At 57.3% G+C, this 18,159-nt stretch overlaps 8 protein-coding genes across 8 annotated transcripts; 4 read left to right on the forward strand and 4 right to left on the reverse strand.

Moving 5' to 3' along the window:
- Positions 1-260: 260 nt before the first annotated feature.
- PG998_004445 (uncharacterized protein) lies at positions 261-1,775 on the forward strand (the record flags this gene model as incomplete). The annotated part of the gene is made up of 1 exon (XM_066871263.1): positions 261-1,775. One exon carries the CDS (start codon positions 261-263, stop codon positions 1,773-1,775), a length of 1,515 nt encoding a protein of 504 aa, XP_066735013.1.
- Positions 1,776-2,164: 389 nt separating this feature from the next.
- PG998_004446 (PLP-dependent transferase) lies at positions 2,165-3,628 on the reverse strand (the record flags this gene model as incomplete). The annotated part of the gene is made up of 1 exon (XM_066871264.1): positions 2,165-3,628. One exon carries the CDS (start codon positions 3,626-3,628, stop codon positions 2,165-2,167), a length of 1,464 nt encoding a protein of 487 aa, XP_066735014.1.
- Positions 3,629-4,228: 600 nt separating this feature from the next.
- On the reverse strand, positions 4,229-6,187 carry PG998_004447 (uncharacterized protein; the record flags this gene model as incomplete). Its single annotated transcript, XM_066871265.1, has 5 exons — positions 4,229-4,503; positions 4,708-5,526; positions 5,588-5,717; positions 5,802-5,958; positions 6,045-6,187. The coding sequence occupies 5 exons, from the start codon at positions 6,185-6,187 to the stop codon at positions 4,229-4,231; spliced, it is 1,524 nt and encodes a 507-aa protein (XP_066735015.1).
- A 4,732-nt stretch (positions 6,188-10,919) lies between these two features.
- PG998_004448 (uncharacterized protein) lies at positions 10,920-11,147 on the forward strand (the record flags this gene model as incomplete). Its single annotated transcript, XM_066871266.1, has 1 exon — positions 10,920-11,147. The coding sequence occupies one exon, from the start codon at positions 10,920-10,922 to the stop codon at positions 11,145-11,147; it is 228 nt and encodes a 75-aa protein (XP_066735016.1).
- Positions 11,148-11,266: 119 nt separating this feature from the next.
- PG998_004449 (uncharacterized protein) lies at positions 11,267-12,262 on the forward strand (the record flags this gene model as incomplete). Its single annotated transcript, XM_066871267.1, has 4 exons — positions 11,267-11,309; positions 11,373-11,401; positions 11,460-11,839; positions 11,935-12,262. The coding sequence occupies 4 exons, from the start codon at positions 11,267-11,269 to the stop codon at positions 12,260-12,262; spliced, it is 780 nt and encodes a 259-aa protein (XP_066735017.1).
- Positions 12,263-12,291: 29 nt separating this feature from the next.
- On the forward strand, positions 12,292-13,005 carry PG998_004450 (uncharacterized protein; the record flags this gene model as incomplete). Its single annotated transcript, XM_066871268.1, has 1 exon — positions 12,292-13,005. One exon carries the CDS (start codon positions 12,292-12,294, stop codon positions 13,003-13,005), a length of 714 nt encoding a protein of 237 aa, XP_066735018.1.
- Positions 13,006-13,744: 739 nt separating this feature from the next.
- PG998_004451 (uncharacterized protein) lies at positions 13,745-14,980 on the reverse strand (the record flags this gene model as incomplete). Its single annotated transcript, XM_066871269.1, has 1 exon — positions 13,745-14,980. The coding sequence occupies one exon, from the start codon at positions 14,978-14,980 to the stop codon at positions 13,745-13,747; it is 1,236 nt and encodes a 411-aa protein (XP_066735019.1).
- Positions 14,981-16,676: 1,696 nt separating this feature from the next.
- PG998_004452 (HET-domain-containing protein) lies at positions 16,677-17,489 on the reverse strand (the record flags this gene model as incomplete). The annotated part of the gene is made up of 2 exons (XM_066871270.1): positions 16,677-17,387; positions 17,442-17,489. 2 exons carry the CDS (start codon positions 17,487-17,489, stop codon positions 16,677-16,679), a joined length of 759 nt encoding a protein of 252 aa, XP_066735020.1.
- Positions 17,490-18,159: the final 670 nt, after the last annotated feature.

The following is an 18,159-nucleotide window of genomic DNA, read 5'->3' on the forward strand; positions in this document are numbered from 1 at the left end:
CTACCCCAGCTCGCAAAGATCCAAAGTCCAGCTGAGCTGAGTTAGTGAAGTTACTGGTTGCCTCCAGTGCAAACCAGCCTTGCCCCGCCAATCGTTGCCAATCAATCAATTATTTCGACAACTTTCCGATTGCGCAATCAATTCCGCGACCAACAACTTTTTTTCCATCAAAACGCGCCCCCGTCACCAAAACTCATCACTGCGACCATATCGCCGCGCAAACCCAGCTGGGCCCAATCCCATCCCCATCACCAACAGCCATGACGCCCGGCGCTCCGAATGGCGAGGCCGCCGTCGGGCCCGAGGGGTCGCGCCAGAAGAGCAAGGCGACGCCCGACACGATCCGCGTGGGCTGCATCGCCATGGTCGAGAAGGACGGGCAGGCGCGCCGCGCCGAGATCCTGAGCATCAAGGACACCAAGAGCGGCCGCCAGCTGTACTGCAACTTCGACAACTTCAACAAGCGCCTCGACGAGTGGGTGCCCGTCCGGCGCATCGACTTCGACCAGGACGTCGAGTGGCCCAACCCGGACAAGAAGGACAAGCCCAAGGCCGGCAAGACCAACAAGAAGGGCGCCGTCGCCGCCGGCGGGCCCCGAAAAAACGCCGTCGGCAAGAAGAACGTCGCCCAGAAGCGCCCCGGGAAGCGCGAGCAGTCCGTCACCTCCGAGGCCGTCACGCCAAACCCCTGGACCGAGTTCGTCGACTCGCAGCCCAACAAGGTTCCCTCGACGCCGCGCGACCTCGATTCCAAAGCGGGCGATACCCCGGCCACTGGCGGTGGCGATGAGATGGACGTTGACGACGACGACAACAATGCCCCCGAGGTCAAGAAAGAAGAGTTTAGCAGAGAGGCCGAGATCGAGAAGCTACGGACGGGCGGCTCCATGACGCAGAACCCGACCGAGCTCGCGCGTATCCGAAACATCTCCAAGGTGCAGTTCGGCAGGTGGGATCTGTTTCCCTGGTACTTCTCGCCCTACCCCGAAGCCTTCACCCAGGAAGACGTCATTTTCATCTGCGAGTTCTGTCTCAGCTACTACGGCGACCAGAAGTCCTTCACGCGGCACCGGCACAAGTGCACGCTGCAGCACCCGCCCGGCAACGAGATCTACCGCGACGGCTACATATCCTTCTTCGAGATCGACGGCCGCCGGCAGCGCACCTGGTGCCGCAACCTGTGTCTGCTTTCCAAGATGTTCCTCGACCACAAGACGCTGTACTACGACGTGGACCCCTTTCTGTTCTACGTCATGACCCAGAAGGACGAGAAGGGCCACCACCTGGTCGGCTACTTCTCCAAGGAGAAGGAGTGCGCCGAGGGCTACAACCTGGCCTGCATCCTGACCATGCCGCAGTACCAGCGCAAGGGGTTCGGCCGCCTGCTGATCCAGTTCTCGTACGAGCTGTCCAAGATCGAGGGCAAGCTGGGCTCGCCCGAGAAGCCGCTCTCGGACTTGGGCCTGCTGAGCTACCGGCAGTACTGGTCCGAGCAGATCCTGGACAAGCTGCTGCTCTACAACGACCGCGACGAGAAGTGCAGCATCGAGCTCATCTCGTCGGAGCTGGCCATGACGACGCAGGATGTCGAGCACACGCTGCAGGCGCTCAAGATGCAGGTCTACCACAAGGGCGAGCACAAGCTCGTTGTCACCGAGAAGATGATGCAGCAGCGCGAAAAGGCAAAGTCCAAAAACATCCGCTCCATCGACCCGCACTGCCTCCAGTGGAAGCCGCCCGTCTTCACGGCCTCCTCGAGGACTTGGGGATGGTAGAGACGCGTTGCGGCACGGGAATGTGTAAAGTAGAAAACTTCGAACAAAGAGAGAAGGGATAAGCAGGGAGTTGGGTTTGCTTGTTTTTAGCCTGGGTATATTGGAATACGGCGTTGGTTTGCTTACCGCTTGACGAAAAAAGATACCCATAGGTAGATTGTATGGAAAACACTCAACACCCGCGCTACATGAGTTGCCATCATCATCATGTCTCGGAACACCTGCTACGTTGCAGATACGCAGACGTGTCCTTAACTTGTGTTCATAATTCAAGATCATACATATACGTAACATCGTGTGCTCTCCTCCCTTTACGTAGCAGTTAAACAGATAGGTGCTTTACTTCAACTCGTCAACCCCTTTCCCACCACCGCCGCCCGCCACGACCTTCATCGGCTCCCCCGCAGCATCCGCCCCACGACGCGCCCCAGCCGCGCGACCCCGTCCTCGAGGTCCGCCTCGTCCTCCCACGCGAAGCACAGCCGCACCTCGTGCTCGAACCGCAGGTCGCCCCCGTCGCCCTGCACGGCGAACAGCCCGCCCGCGCCGACGGCCAGGTTCTCCTCGGCCAGGCAGCGCGCGGCCACGGCGTCGGCGCGCAGCGCGCCGGGCAGCCGGAACCAGACGAAGTAGCCGCCGAAGACGTCGTCGCGGCCGGCGAGGGAGCGCGTCACATTCGTCGAAGCATTTTCGTCTTCTGCCACCCGCGCCGCCGCCGCCGCCACCAGCCCGTGCCGCCGCCGGTACGCGGGCCGCAGCACGTCGCGCAGGTGCGCGGCCAGCGCGCCCGACACCAGCAGCTCGTAGACGACGGCGGCGGCGAACTGCGAGGGCGCGCCGCCGGAGCGCGTCGACCCGGTCTGCGACAGGCCGTGCGCCAGGTCGGCGCTCGACTCGGTCCAGCCCGTGCGCAGCCCGGGGCCGGCCAGCTTGCTGAACGAGCCGTTGGACACGGCGTGGCCGAAGCGCTTGCCGGGCGGGTCGTGGGGCGAGGGCCCCAGGGCGCGCTCGAGGTCCGTGAGGCGCGGGAGGAGGGCTCGGTCCAGGTCCGGCGGCGGTTCGGTGGGGGATGATGCGGTGGTAGGTTGCCACTGCAGCATGTCGTACACGTCGTCGCAGACGACGAGGGCGTCGTGCCGGCGCGCGAGCTCGAGCAGGCCCTGCCGTCGGCGCAGGCTCATGGTCCTGCCCGACGGGTTGGAGAAGGAGGGGACGCAGTAGACGACGTGGCGATAGAGCTTGCGGTGGGGGCCGGGGTCCTTGAACCGCCTCTCCCCCTCGGGCTCGTCGCCGGCATCCACCTCGCGCAGCCCCGCCTCCAGCACCCCCAAGTCGATCCCCTCGGCGTCCTCGGGGACGGCGCGCAGCCGCCCGGGGCCGCCGAGCCCCGCGTCGGCGAAGATGGGGCACGCGAGGAAGTAGCAGGGCGCGACCATCCAGACGGCGCGCGTGCGGGCCGGGTCCGTGAAGGACTGCAGGACGCAGGCGAGGCTCTGGCTGGCGCCGCCGCTGACGGCGATGCGCGCCGCGTCGGGCTCCGTGTTATAAAAAGAGGCGAGCCACGCCGCTAGCGCCCCGCGCAGGGGCTCGAAACCCGGGTCGGGCCCGTACAGCAGCGCGGGCGCCGCGAGCGCGGGGTTGGCCAGCAGGCGGCGCGAGGCGGCGTCCAGGGCCGCCGTGGGGAGCAGGCCGGGCGAGGGCCAGCCGCGCATCAGGTTGATGGGCTTCTTGGGGTGGGCTGGGTTCGACGCCATGGCGGAGGCGTTGGCTGGACGGGGCGTGGAAGATGATTGGGCCGGAGGGGCTGATGCTGGGTTCGAGGGTGATGATGCTGCTGCTGCTGATGATGCCATCATGGATGTCTCATGGATATACCGTGGTTTGAGACGGGTCATTATCTGCTGGTGTGCAAATCTGGGATGTGGTAGCTGATGGGTCGATGCGCAGCGCAAGACACATCTGGACATCACCTGAGATTCATAGAGATTGTATGTGTTGTGGATTTATCAGGGTGCCGCTGGTTTGGTGGGCCTGCCATACAAGATCGGGACCGAAATCCGGAGCGGCGGGAATGCGGAGATGCATTTCCCCAACTTCCCCTTCCCGTCACAATCGCTCCGCATGTGACTTTGTATGACCCAAAATGGCAATGGCATCCCGGAGACTACTTGGGTACAGTTGTGTGCTCATGGTCAGACTATACGGTTCGGTCAAACGTGCAAACATGCCATTGAAAATCCTAAAAGAGCGCTATAACGGGGTATAATAATGATGCACCCAAAAACGACCCTGCCAATGCTCCCCTTCTGATGATGCTACACCCACTCATAAACACAAACGTCCCAAGCTCTGTGCCTGGTTGCCGGTTCCTAAGGATGCAAAAACTCTGCTTCTTTTCTTCTCGTCCCATCTCGTCTCATTTCGACTTTTTATTTATTTCTTTGCGTCTGTCATTAAATTTCATACGGCTTGTTGTTCTTGAAGATCAAATGCGGCTTCCGCTTCGCAATGTCCAAGATGGTCTCGGCGAAGACGCCGTTGGCCCACGCGAACCAGCTCCGCGTGTACGAGCCGACATTGTTCACGTCCACGCTCTCGTGGATCAGGCCCAGCTTGCTCGCCTTGAGCACGAGAGCTAAACACTCCTTGATTTCCGTGTCGCTGTTCGACGTCTGGGCCTGGACGAGCAAGCTCATGGGCCACGCGTTTGACAGACCGATATGAGGACCTATCGCAATGGGAGTTGTTAGCATATTACATTCGCACATGATGAAAATTCGAATTTTGAAGGACGGGGTATAAGAGACGGTAAAAGAAACTAACCTCCAATGCCAGCAAATTGGCTACCCTTTATGAAGTAGGGGGTTGGACTCCTTAGCCAACAACATCTTCCGGGTATTCAGGTAGATCGGATCATCGGCCTTGAGGAAACCCATCAGGGGCAGCGCCAGCAGCGACGGGTAGTTGGCGTCGTCCATGAAGAGGGCGGAGCCGTAGCCGTCGACCTCGTACGCGAAGACGTCGCCGAACTTCTTGTGGTGCACGACGCCGTGCTCCCAGACGCCCTCGGCGATGGTGCGGCTCCACTTGTCGGCGCGGCGCGCCCACGTCGACTCGCCGGCCTCCTTGAGGATGTTGGCGGCGCGCTTGAGCTCGACGGCCATCATGGCGTTGGCGGGGATGAAGAAGCCCAGCGTGGCGGCGTCGTCGCTGGGGCGGAAGGCGGACCGCACCAGGCCCGTGCCGTTGGCGAGCGGGTTGCCCACGCCGTTGAGGTTCAGCGTCTCGGTGCCCGAGTTGGTGTTGCGCTGGAACGTGTACTCGTTGCGCTCGTACCGACCCGTCTCCGCGTCGAACGTCGGCCGCGACTGCTGCTCCAGAACCGTGAAGACCGTCTCCAGCGCCAGGAACCAGCGCGTCGTCAGGTGGTCGCGCGAGCCCGTGTGGTCGTTGAAGTCGTTGCTCAGCGCCAGGAAGTGGGCCAGGGAGTCCAGCTCGTATTTGCACTCGAAGACGGCCGAGGGCTCGTAGGCGGGGTGGACCTGGTCTTCCTGCCCGTTGTGGCTGACGGGCAAGCCGCTGATGGGAGGCGGCTGGAAGGCGTTGCAGTAGGGCGACTCGATAACGAATTCGGACTGTGTGTTGATTGCGCCTAGGATAAGTTGATAGACGGCGGGGTCTTTCTTGGCCAATGGCTGGTACGGCGACAGCTGGTTCGTCGAATCTCGCAGCCATTCCGCAATAATGTCACCTGTGTCGGCGTGTCAGCGCTCTGTAGAAGAGCTCTTCTTAAGTCCGGGAGCTTGCCATACCTGTGATAATGAAGGATTGCGGGCCGTCCCACTTCCCGGAATCAGAGGGCGAATATGTGTTCGGCTTCTTCTTCTTCTTTTTCCCGTCTGCCCCCGTAGTATGAAATTTGACTGTCGTGTCCGTCGTTGACTGAGCGTCCAAAAGTAAATATCAGCACGTGTTCCCCAGGCATCTTCTTCAAAGGCGTGTTGTGCCTGCCGCGACTTGACTAACCGGAAAGGCGTTCTCGAACAAGCGCGCCAGGTCTGGGTCCTTCATGCGCGAGGTGACGTCCTCTATCACCTTCTCGATGGCGTCGGAGTGGAAAGTTCGACATCGCGGATGGGGTCGCTGGAAAGGCAGGGCAAGAGGGCCTTCGCTTAGGGGCCGGCTGCGCAACAGAAGCAGGGCATTGTCAGCATGTTACTGGGCTTGGCAGCTTGAGGAAGAGGTGCGGGGGAGGAGGGGTTGACGTACTGCGGGTAAGTCGAGTATGATTTGTAGTCGGGACAGGCGTCATCGGGGTTGAAGTCGGTCAATGGCTTTTGTTGGGCGGCAGCTTGGTCCGACAGTAGGCATGCCAGAGCCAGAGGGGCCAGCGAGCGAAGCGACCAAGTCATGATGTCGTGTGCGCGTGCCTTGTTCTTGGAGCTCGCGGAGCTCTGTTGGTGTAGTGTTTTGTCACCTGAAGAGGGTCATAGTCCAGTGGGAATGCACAGGTTTATAGGGAATCGAGTTCTGGTCGAGTTGGTGAGGAGTTGGGATGGAGGATTGCCATGGATGTGTCCTAACTTTTTGGTGCTGTCATCGTCGGAGGGTCAGCCCGCGCCGCTTCCCCACCTGCTTGCTGCTGCTGCTGCTGCTGCTGCATCCACTGAGGTGCTTGCTGCATCCACTGAAGCTGCACCTCTAAATGCCACATGAGCGGCGGCCGCTCCACCGAGTTTCTGCAACGGGCGCCCTCGGACAGGGAACCCCTTTGCTAAGCGATGAAGCTTTGATTGCTACAATGGTCCGAGAAATAAGCCTTTGCGGCCTCTCTCCCCCCCTTGCATCCCTTGCGCTATTACTGACCTAGAAAACTCCGGGGTACGTCGCACAATCCTTCGTCTCGAAACAGACACCCCCCACCGCTCAACCACTCAACTGATGATTTTCCTCAGGGATGAGCTTGTTCACTCGCCTTCTGTCCGCCTTCTGTCCACCTTCTTTCCACCCTTAGAGATACCTTTCCCCCTCTCCTGTAAACACTCGTCTCGAATATCGCCGTCTCATACGCAGTCGGCCTTGGCACATATGCATGCCTCGGTCTTAATAGCAGAAGCTTGTCTCGTAGGAACCAAGCTTCTTCGTTAATATAAGCCGATAGCCGGTGGATAGAGTGTTGGTAGCTTTTCATGGCCCCCTCTATCGCCGTGATTCTCCCGGTTCTCAATAATCGGCCGTCAGGTGCTGAGTGAGAGGCAGAGAGCTTCTTCCCATGGCCGGCTAATTCAATCAGCCTTTGCCTTTCCCTGGCAGCTCCTTGGCTCGAGATCGTCCAAAATGTCTACACGGCGGGACGAACTAATGAGTCGGCTCGAACAAGACTTGTGCGATCAAGCTAAAACGCCCGGCAGAAACGTCGGAAAGTTGTCACACCTTGGCCTTTCCTCCCAACCACTTTGTGTGGCTTAGTTGCTTTACGGGCGTTCTCCTCAAACTCTTGGTTCTCGTGTTCTTTATGCAATGCAGCAGCCCGCCGCCAACCCCCAATCGAGTCTATTCGCGACTTTCTCAAAACCTTCATATTTTGGATTCGACTTGATCTTCGACTTTGGTGCGGCAGGGTGGGCGCCAGAATCGTGGAGTTGGCATCATGTGCCGTCGCTTGTGTTTGCCGACAGTTTAATCCTGCCTCTTTCGTTATAGACCTGAGTAGCTGATCTAGTGGGGGATGACCATCGCTATATAGACGACTCAATAGGGTCTCAATGGCATTATCAATGTCCTGGGGGTGCCCTCCGTTACCGCCATCATGGCCCAGGCTTAGCTATTGATATATGCGTCCCAGGGCGAGTAGGTTGACAAATTGGTGCACCTCTATTATACAATGTGGAGACGAAGGGACCGTCAAAGGATCCATTGCTGTGGCCGCTACCTATCGCGGGTACGCTTCAAGGTGGCAGATACTGACGGCAGGGCGCGTGGATTATCACGGCGATGGAGGAGGTCCCCCATGTCAACCTTGACGATGGTTCTTGTCCGACGGTGGCAACTATTATCCTTTCCTTCATTGATTACGAGAGAAGGAATTTATCTTTGTTAGGTTACCATGAAAGCTGATTAGATCTGTCCGTGTGCCAATCTCATCAAGGACCAAGCCCAACGACGACTCAGACCCTGGATCATGAAGGAGCCAGCTTGGACCCGGGAGCAGCGATGAATAGACTTAAATGGCGAAATGGATCGTGGGCGTGCTACTGTAAATAGCCCCAATAGAGTATTCACGGGCCCAAAAACGCACAGAGGAAGAAAGAAATCCGTGCCTCTGCCAAAAGATTACGAGTTTATGCTGAGACTTCCTGTCAGAAGTACCCAGTCCACGATCAGGGCAATTAGGCTCATGGATTCGGGGGCAGTAAGGGTCACCATTGAACAATATGATACGGCTTCCTACCCGGTATTATCTGTCTCTTCTTTGTGGTAGCAATTGCTGATGTGCGTGAGGGCGGCGCGAGTGGCATGCTTCTCGCGGTTGGTAGAGAAGCCCCTGAGATGTACAGTTAGTAACAGATCGGGGAATCTGGTTCATAACACAAAATAAGGGACCACCAAGACTGTCGCCAAATATGCTCCTGGACTCAGCGCGCATGAGCTTCAACCAAGTTGGAAACGGCTATTGTGGGCAACTGGCCAGCGAGCCCAATGTCAAGATTTCCTGTCGTAATGAGGGTGGTTAGGTCGGTAGTTCTCTTGCCTCTCTTCACATACTAAGTCTTCGACACGAGTATGAGCACTTTCTGGAAACCGTATATTCTCGTGTGCGAATATCTCGTCCGACAACATTTGCAGACGCGCTCGCGTCCTGTAAAGTGTCCGAGAGGGAGAGACTCTTGTTCCTGCAGCAGCAAGACCACACACACGCACACGTAGTCGGCGGGGCTTCGTCTTTCCCTCTGCCAATTCACTTTATGGATGATGTCGATGGGCGCCGAGTGCTCATTAAAGAGTTCAATAAGTCTCTTCTCTGAGCCAGCGAGGAATTGGATGTATGAGAATTCGGGCTTGGGGGTCTGACTAAGACACTTGTCTTCTAGAGCCCTGATGGAAATTGGTTCGACAGGTGCCACTCCTGCCTGGCTCTACCAATCATGATGCCTCGCTTGGCTCCCAGACTGAAGTGCGGCTACTGCACGTCTTTGACAGCATGTTTGCTTTTGCGGCGGCGTGCTGATTAGGTGCATGATCGACAGTGTTGGCATCTCACTGGAAGTTTGCAGGGCTCTTTTGGCCCTTTCGATTCCGGCATCCATGTTGGCAATCGATGCATCTTTTCCCCTTCACCATTTACTCGCTCTAGCTTCAGTTGGATTAAAATCTGTCGGCGTGAGGAGTGAGTGCTATTGATGGCCTCATCACTTTGGTTCTCAAGATGGCCGATCCGCCGATCGACATGCCTGCCACGTTGTGTCTCACTACGCCCAGCCTCGGATGAAGAATACGAGTCCCTAGAGATGGTGGCTTTATCAGCATCTTCAAGCTTATCCATGCCTACGTACGCCGTTCGGCTCGTCGTCGAGAGTGACACCGCCGACATTACTTGTGGGAGAGTTTCTGGATCTTCTCATTTCAAGGTGGATTCGGCGGCTGTCCCTGCTAGAGCCGCAATAGCAATCACGGTTCGCAGTAGCGCGACTGGAGCGCCTGCCATGTCGGACCTGCATTCAAAAGCAAGGCGAAATGGCATGATGGGAGGTCGATCATCAAACTCAATGGACGACTGACGATAGTGTTGGCATTAGCTACTATTCGGCAGCTTGGTGCTCATGCCATGTGGGCTGCTGGGAAACAGAGAGGGGGAAAAAGAAAGGAGAAGACTGAGAAGAGGGAGGGGAGAATACGAAAAGCAAGCATGGCATGCTTTGATGCTGCTCAGACCTGCAGCTGCACGTATGAATGCTAAAGAGCATGCATGCGAATTGCCGAAGACCATCCCGGCGAGATTGGATGTGTGTGTGACGTTAAGCCAGCCAACCCTCTGTCGACATGGCTTCTCGTAATACCAACCCGTGATGACTTCTGCCGACAGCCAGCACTGGGCGGTACTCGTATCAGATGAACAAGAACTCGCCTACCCGATTCCATTGTCTTTTTCTTTTATGAATGAAATGGTCTTAACCGGAGGGAAGGAGCGGATGGCCCGTTTGGCCGTATGGACGGAGTCTCAGGATTGACGATATCCGGTTGCGCTGTAGTATAGGAGAATCTGGAACCAGTAGGCAATGGGCTGAACCACCATGATCCAGTACTCCATGAGGCTCAATCTCCGGCCCATAGGAGATGTCTGTATGGCAACCCCTCCATCATGTCACTTCACTACGACCCTAGTCGAGTCCGTCAGACTTGTCAGGCAGGTGTCGACTACTCTGGGGCTGTATCATGTCTAGCTGCCTATACGCCGTCTTCCGCGTCTAACGCCAACGGTTTTATTGCTCTGGATACTGCCCGTACACACAGACGCACAGACAGCTGTCTGGATAGCCGTCATCATCGATCACCGATGGGTTTCGATGGACCCTTTTGAGACTCTCCGGCCTTGACTATTTACTGCCCTGCAGCAGTCCTTATTCTTTTCTCTCTTTCGCGTTATTGTTATGAGACCAACCCATCGCCTACCCGCAACCCTCGCAAGATTACTGTCGCGTCAGATCACGTCCTCCATCGCCCGTCTGTGCGGCTACCCGCGCTCCGAAATAGCCATTCGCTTCACTTCGAGTGAGGGCCGTCAGTCGTATGCTCCGTCGTTGTTGATGAGCACTGCTTATAGAAAGAGGGCACAGTCCCTTCCTCTCAATCACGAAACCCCCTCCTCCATCCAAGCCATCACCGACCAGACCAGTCATTGGCAACTTACACTCGTTTAGGGGCCTTACCGGTTCTCCTTCAGACACTCCTTTACAGCTTGCTTGCTTGCTCTTCGTGCTTTTCGCTTATACCTAATACCAATAACAACAACAACAACAGCAACCACATTCGCTCTTTTGGTGGCTATTGCCTCGCTTTTCGAAACTGGAGCTCCTCGGGGAGATTAATAGTCGTCGTCGTCGGTGCTGTTTCCTTCTCGTCCTTATTACCATCATAATCATCGTCATGGCTTCGCAATCCGTCACCTCGCTCGACATGGCGTCGCAAGTCAAGGCGCCCCTGGCCATCAACTGCACCATCTTAGTCTTAGTTATAATCGTCGTGGGTATGCGTGTCTGGACGCGGGTACGGGGCGTCGGGCTCGGGCTCGACGACGGATTGGCCGCCGCTGCTACAGTATGGCCCTTCCCCTTTCCACTCTTCTCTGACGAGAAGACCCGGACGGCATGCTAACAGTATCGTCAGATTTTGGGCATCCTTTGCCTAGGCTTACAAGGGTTTTGTAAGTTTCCTCGAGTCCGTCTCAAAATGACTGAGTAAAGCCTAACCTCTCGATAGTCAGCACAATCGGTATGGGCTACGATGCGGTGCTATCATCACCTCATTACGAAGAACGTGGGTACTCACCTGAAGTCCCCCTTTGTTATCAACAATACTGACATGATATGTGCCGCCTAGTTATCACCAACTCAAATCTAATCCTAAAGGTAAGCCACCCCTCATCTTTCATATCCCAATGACCATCCAACTAACACTCTGTTTCAGATCCTCTTCGGCTTCGATATGCTCTACGTGCACGCCCTGGCCATCATCAAAACCAGCGTTCTCTGCTTCTACCTGCGCATCTTCGCCTCGCCGTCGGGTCTGCGGCGGGTGATCCAGGCGTTGCTGGGCCTCGTGGGCGGCTGGACCGTCGCCTTCTCGCTAGCCCTGGCCTTCGTCTGCCACCCCTTGCCGTTCCGCTGGGACCCCACCATCCGCGGCGGCAGCTGCGGCAGCCAGACGGCCATGTACGCCACCCTCATCATCACCAACGCCGTCATGGACCTCGTCATCATGATGCTGCCCATGTACACCATCTGGGGCCTCAAGATGCGAGGGCCCGAGAAGATCGGCCTGATGGCTTGTTTTTCCCTCGGCACGGCGTAAGCTTCCCCTTTCTCTTAACATTCTCACTCCTCTCTCCTGTATGCAATAGGAATATACGGAACAACAATCCTGACTGATACACATATAATAGCGTCGTCGTTGCCAGCTGCGTCCGCCTCACCACCGTCTTCAACAGCAACTACGACAACTCCAACCCGACCGGCGGCGCCCTGTCCACCAACATCTTCCTGTGCGTCTTCGAGGTGCTCCTGGGCCTCCTGTGCATCAGCCTGCCCACGCTGGGGCCGCTGTACATGCGGCTGACGTCGCGCTTCGTCTCGACCTCCTCGTCGCGCCTGGGCGGCGGGCGTCCACGGTGCCACGGCGGGCGGCGGCTCTACGGGTACGGCCACTCGAGCAGCGCCAGCGGGGCAGCGGCTCGACGTCGACGGCGCCGCCCTCGCCGCCGTCGGGCCTGAACCAGCACCCGCCGTCGACGCGCAGCGCCATGAGCATGCGCGAGGACCGCAGCAGCAGCCACCACCGGCGCACGTTCGGCACGGCGCCGTCGTCGCAGCACTACTACGGCCAGCAAAACCCGCGCGCCGCGGCCGCCACGACGCGCATGGGCTACAACCACAACAGCAGCAACAACAACAACTACCCCCAGAACACGGTGTCGTCGTACGCGACGACGGCCGTCAACTCGGCGACGGTGCCCGCGGCGTGGCAGCTGCCCAACGACCCGCTGACGTTCCCGCCGCTCACGCTGCAGACGCCGCCCCTGCTGCCGCCGTCGGCGTACGCCTCGGCGCAGCACCGCGGCCGCTACCACCACCACAACAACAAGGACCTGCTGAGCGCGGAGATGACGGCCACGGCCAAGCTGTTCGACGGCAGCACCTTCTACCACCCCGGCCAGAACGACGACGGCGTCTCCTCGGAAAGCTCGCGCTCGCAAGAAGAAGAAGAGGACCGCGACTCCCGCCGCAGCGACGAGCCCTTCTCGGACCGCTACCTCGCCGCGCGCGAGCGGGCGCGGCTGCTGCAGCAGGGCACCGACGTCGAGAACATGGCGCACCTGTTCCCGCTGCCGCCGTCGCGCAAGGGGCCGCTGGCCAACATGACGCCGCCCTCGTCGTCGCACGGGCGCCACCCCAGCGGGAGCCCCCACAAGAAGGGCGGCCCGCTCGAGACGAGCTGGCTCACCATGCACGATTGACTCGCGTGGTCGGTGCCCGACCTGCGCCTCTATCTCGACCAGAGGCGCTCGTCGCGGCACCTCGGGGGCAGCACGAGCCGTCGGTCGTCTTGGTTCCTGGGCGGTGGGGGAGATCGATCGTCGCGGCATCTGAGCACGCGGGGAGCGCATGGCCGAGCGCGTGGCCGGATGGTCTTGGGGCTTAGGGGGTCGGCAGTCAGGTTGAACGGAGTCGGGTCGACTGGCTGGCTGGCTGGCTAGTTGTGTGTGTGCATGGTGCACAAATCAAAAGAACGGAGAGAGAGAGAGCGAGAGAAAGACATTTAAGGCGTTGCTTGCTATTCGTCGGGTGTTGGGATTGGTTCAAGCAAGACTTGCCGAATGCGTGCATTACACTCCTTTTTTGTTTGAGAAAGCACTTGATTGAAGTGCCGCTCGTATGAGATACCATTGTCATTCCTTAACAATTCATGGGTGTACTTTATATACTAAACCTGGGCGGGGAAAACAAATACACATATATATCCCTTATATGACTATTTCTTACATGGACATTCCTTTCATGACTATCCCTAAAACCAGCTGTGGTCCTCGTAATCAACTTTCCACATGTTGGGGGCAATGCATTAGTGGCTTAGAAAAGATCTTGCAATTGATGTTATCGAGTCTAGATGGAATGGTCCATTGGTTGGGACTGGAATGATCTCTAATGAAAAGGGGTATTCGCATTGGAAATAGTCTAATTTTGCAGGCCAGCTTCTTACGCGGAAGGCTTCAAGATAATGTTGTCGATGAGTCGCACGGCAGGTCCTCCACTGTGTCCCAGATCCTCGCCCGGCCGGGGCGCCTCGACGGGCAGCATCTTGATAGCGCCGCTGAGAATGCCGCCCTTGGCGGGGTCAACCTGCGAGAGCTCCTCCATCGTCTCCGGGTCCGACAGTGACAAATAGTCCACCTCGTACGTAACCCTATCCTCGGGCGTCAAGGCCATCTGCTCTGCCAGCGTGTCGGCCGCGACCTTCTGCGCCGCACCCAAGATGGACTCGCGGTCCAGGGCGCCGTTCCCTTCCCCATACTGCGCCTCGGCGGCTTTCAGCGCGCAATTCAGCACGGTGGCGACGCGGCGCCGGCGCTCGCCCAGGTAGACGTTGCGGGAGCTGAGGGCGAGCCCGTCGGCCTCGCGCGTGGTGGGGCCGATCTGGACGTCGACGGGCATGAGGAAGTCGCGGACCATCTTGCGGATGACGACGGTCTGCTGCACGTCCTTCTGGCCGAAGTAGACGCGGTCGGGCTGCACGACGTTGAACAGCTTCATGCAAACGGTGGCGACGCCCCGGAAGAACGTCGGCCGGCTCGCGCCCTCGAGCACCTCGCCCACGGGCGTGACGGCGACGAAGCTGCCCTTGGAGTCGACGGCCTGCCCGGGGAAGCCCGAGGGGTACATGTCAGGGGTGGTGGGGGCGAAGACGGCGGCGATGCGGCCGAGGTTGGCGCCGTCGTCGGCGAGCTCGCGGTCGAGGCGGGCCAGGGCGGCGCAGTCGGTCGCCCAGGTCTGCGGGTACGAGTCCAGGTCCTCGTGCACGCCGAACTGGGCCGGGTTGACGTAGATGCTGACGACGACCTCGTGGGCCTCGCGCGCCGCCGCCCGGATCAGCGACAGGTGGCCCTCGTGCAGGGCGCCCATGGTCGGCACCAGGCCCACGATGCGCTGGTCGACCTGGTGCGGCCGGCGCCAGGCCCGCACCGAGTCGACGGTGCGCAGGATGCGGATTCGCGTCGAGGGGATCGTTTCGCGGGAGGAGAGCTTCGGGGGGCTTTTGTTTTTGCTGCCGCTGCTGCTGTTACCGCTGCTGCAGGCCGAAGCCATGGCTCGGATCGAAATCGTCGTAGGTTGGCTGCTGCGGTTGCACCGAGGCATCGTCATAGCTGTGGTGGGGGCGGCGGTAAAGGCAGTGGCACGCGAGCTCGCGGCGCGGCGGATTGTGCGCGCAAACATGGTGGGAGACGTTATTAGTTGACGATGGATGATATTCAGGGTTTAAGAGATAAAAGTGAAAGAGATTGGAAACACGTCAGCGCCATTGCGTTGGCTCAATGGGCAGATTTTGAGGCAGGCCTGTGATGATTTGTGCAGCGAAATTCCAGGTCCAGAGGAACGAGAAGCTACTTTGGCCGCCGCGCCCTTTTGACGCACGGACCTTCTTCTCTCTTCTTTACCCTTTCGGCCGTTCACCTCCTTATACGACAGACTTGGTGCTCTACTTTCCCTGTATTTTCCCTCCTTTCCTCTCTTGGGAGCTCATGGCTTTTCTTGCAGGGCCTGTCGTCTTCCGTCGCCCTTTTACTTCCACTGCGAGACTGAGCTTCCTCTTTCTCCGGCATTCGCCCCTCACCTCGGCCGAGCGGTACTGCCTATATCTGCTAGAGACCGCTCCTTGAGTTCGGATCCCGAGACGGTATAGCTCTGGACCTGGTCTCCTCGTCGCTTTCATGCAGCGTCGCCTACTGTGGCGAGGCCTACCGGAGGCAAGACTAGCCGGCTTATAAGGCCATCTGTAGCTTGTCTACGGGCTGCGCCGGCAGCGTCTGCGATGCCGTCGCTTACCATGGGCGAAGAGCAACCGGTTATTAGAACCAGAACGGCGAGGTTCTTGATAGGCAGGCACCGCGGTTGCTCTCTTTAGTAAGGTTGTAGCTATGGGTGTGTTCAGTGGTGTAGAGGCGGGGGCAGTCTGGTGGTATGAAAAGGTCAGTCACAAAGAAGTGCTCGGATATATATTACGAGACTGAGCTATACGCGGTATCTTCCACTGATGTAGCTAATTGCTACCAAAGTGCCGCGTCTTCATTCCTCCTCTCTCCATCGCTATTCTGGCAGGCCGGGTATGGCTAGGTCCGCAATCGCCTCCGACTGCAGGAGGACGACCAGCAATGGGATTTCCCTGTTCATTTCTCTCTCGCTCGTCCGTGGGTGAATGGCTATATCAATTTGATCTTTTGCACACTATGTGCCCTAATCCACTGAGCCAATTCAATATTTGCAAAGGCTGTTGGAGATGACAGGTAGTAGCCGACTCGGCGGAAAGTCGTTCCCAAAACCTTTTCTAGGATGAGCCCTTCTGAATGGCTCGGAATCAGCTGAACCACTTCCAAACAGTACAGTGACTGGCCCTCCAACCATTCTATCTCGAAATCCCACTTCACATTCATTTTCACGATCTGGTCCAAATCCCCTGGTTCTTTCCACATAAATGAAGAGCCTGCCCAGAGCACTTTCTCCATAAACCCTGCAACTACCAGGTACCCTGCCGTCACCATACCAAATGGCACACCCTCTGACTTGAGAGATACGCAGCATTCCTCCACACGTAAACTTCCCGAGCCCGTTAGCGGCGCACTGACGAACACCCCGTGTCTTATACCTTTGGGTGCCAATTGCCATGACCAGGTGGGGTATGTATTGTCTGCCGTTGGCTGTGAAGTACACGTACGGCTTTCTCCCTCTGTCGGGATATACCAGAGTAGCATTCGGGGCAGCAGAGGCTTCCATAATCCGGCAGCATAGTCAGTCGATTGGTAACCAAGTTTGTGCCGAAACTCTTCTGCTACGGCTGAAATAGCAGGGAGCCGGTCTTCCCAGTTCGAGATGCAACGCGAGGTATATTCCTGGATCAAATCTTTCCAGTCAAATACTATTTGGTTGTGAAGACCCCAGTTGTGATTATTGGGCGGCGCCGGGCTAGTACTCCCCCATCTACTTCAATGTATTTCCGTTGCTCACATCTCCAGGCTAATTGTCCTGAGCCAAATCTCAGAAGGCGTCGAGCAAGTCTGTGTTCCTGCATCGTCCATGCTCGCGCATCGATTGGGTCGATTTCGCAGTAATAATAAGGTAGCTCAGAACAAAATACATTTTGAGAATGTGATTGCTGTGAGCCCTCGCGCCATGTAAGTTGATATACATCGAGGTACTGCGCCTCAAGGTCACGTTTGTGGAGGAATCCCTCATCGCAGTGGGCAGCTCTGGATGCTGAGATAGTGAGGCTGGCACCTCTGTAAACCTGTGACATCCTCGCTATCTCTGTCGCCTTATCGTGATCATCATCCTGAATGATGCATAAAGCATCGATCCATAGGTACAGGAGGCCTAGATCTCGCGCGACCGTAATCGCGTCTTGCAGTGTCTTGGGGAGTTGGCGGTATTCGATTCCCCTCTGCCGCTCAGTTAACGTAGCTCGTGTTGTTTTGAGCTTGTTTCTTTCTTCGCCGCCCCAACAGTAGCTCAATGCAGCGTACGAGCGAACTTCGCGGTCGCTTGTATCCTTGAGGTAAACAGTATCGGTGATATCAGGAGGTATATGAATCACTCGAGTTGGGCCGAGTTCGGCTGGTGCGGGATTTGCCTGCCAGGTACAGCATCTATGGCAGTCTCGGCATCTTTGAAGCCACTTTCTCACTTTCGTGATATTGTCATATGACCATGGGTCTTGCTTCAGAGGCCGCATATTGATGAACTTCGCGGCGCAGCTCCCTAAAGAGAATCAGCTCTTCGTAAATCAATGCGTCCAACGACTAATCAATACCTTCCAGAGCAAAGACTTCTTTGTTTTGGGTGTAATTACGAAATTCACCACCTTCTTCATCAAGCCACCTAAATGCAAGGGAGCACTTGCCATCCCTAAGTGTTGTCTCAATCTCAAGTGTTTGCGGGAATCGTTCTAAATGCGCATCGCTAGAGATTATACAATGTGCGCAGTCGGAGCGCCTTCTAAACATGGGACATCCCTGGGACGCTGCCTCATCTACCTCTGCATATGTGAATGTGTTACACATATAGCCGGATTTCCCTGCCTCTCTGCATTTGTCTAGGTCGATGACAATACGCTCACAAAATTCGCAAGAATGAGGTGTGATCTCTCCAGGACTATCCGGCAGAGATTGCTTTCTGCGGTCCATGTTAAGTAGAGGACAACTGGCTTGAATAAACCGTTATTGATACTTCGAGATCGAGCTTTCGATTAATGTTTGTATAAACCGGCTGCAAGAGCTTGACTAAAAAGATGTAATGAGGATGGTTGAACTGAGTTCCTGGGACTTGCTGGGTTCTGCTTTGATCTGCTGTGTAAAAGCGGGGTAGTCCTAGTCCTCAAGGCCTAGAGGACCCTTCAGCTTGAG

The sequence above is a fragment of the Apiospora kogelbergensis genome (assembly GCF_038363985.1).
Source record: "Apiospora kogelbergensis strain CBS 113332 chromosome Unknown utg000002l_segment0_segment0, whole genome shotgun sequence".
NCBI classification, from domain to species: Eukaryota; Fungi; Ascomycota; class Sordariomycetes; order Amphisphaeriales; family Apiosporaceae; genus Apiospora; species Apiospora kogelbergensis.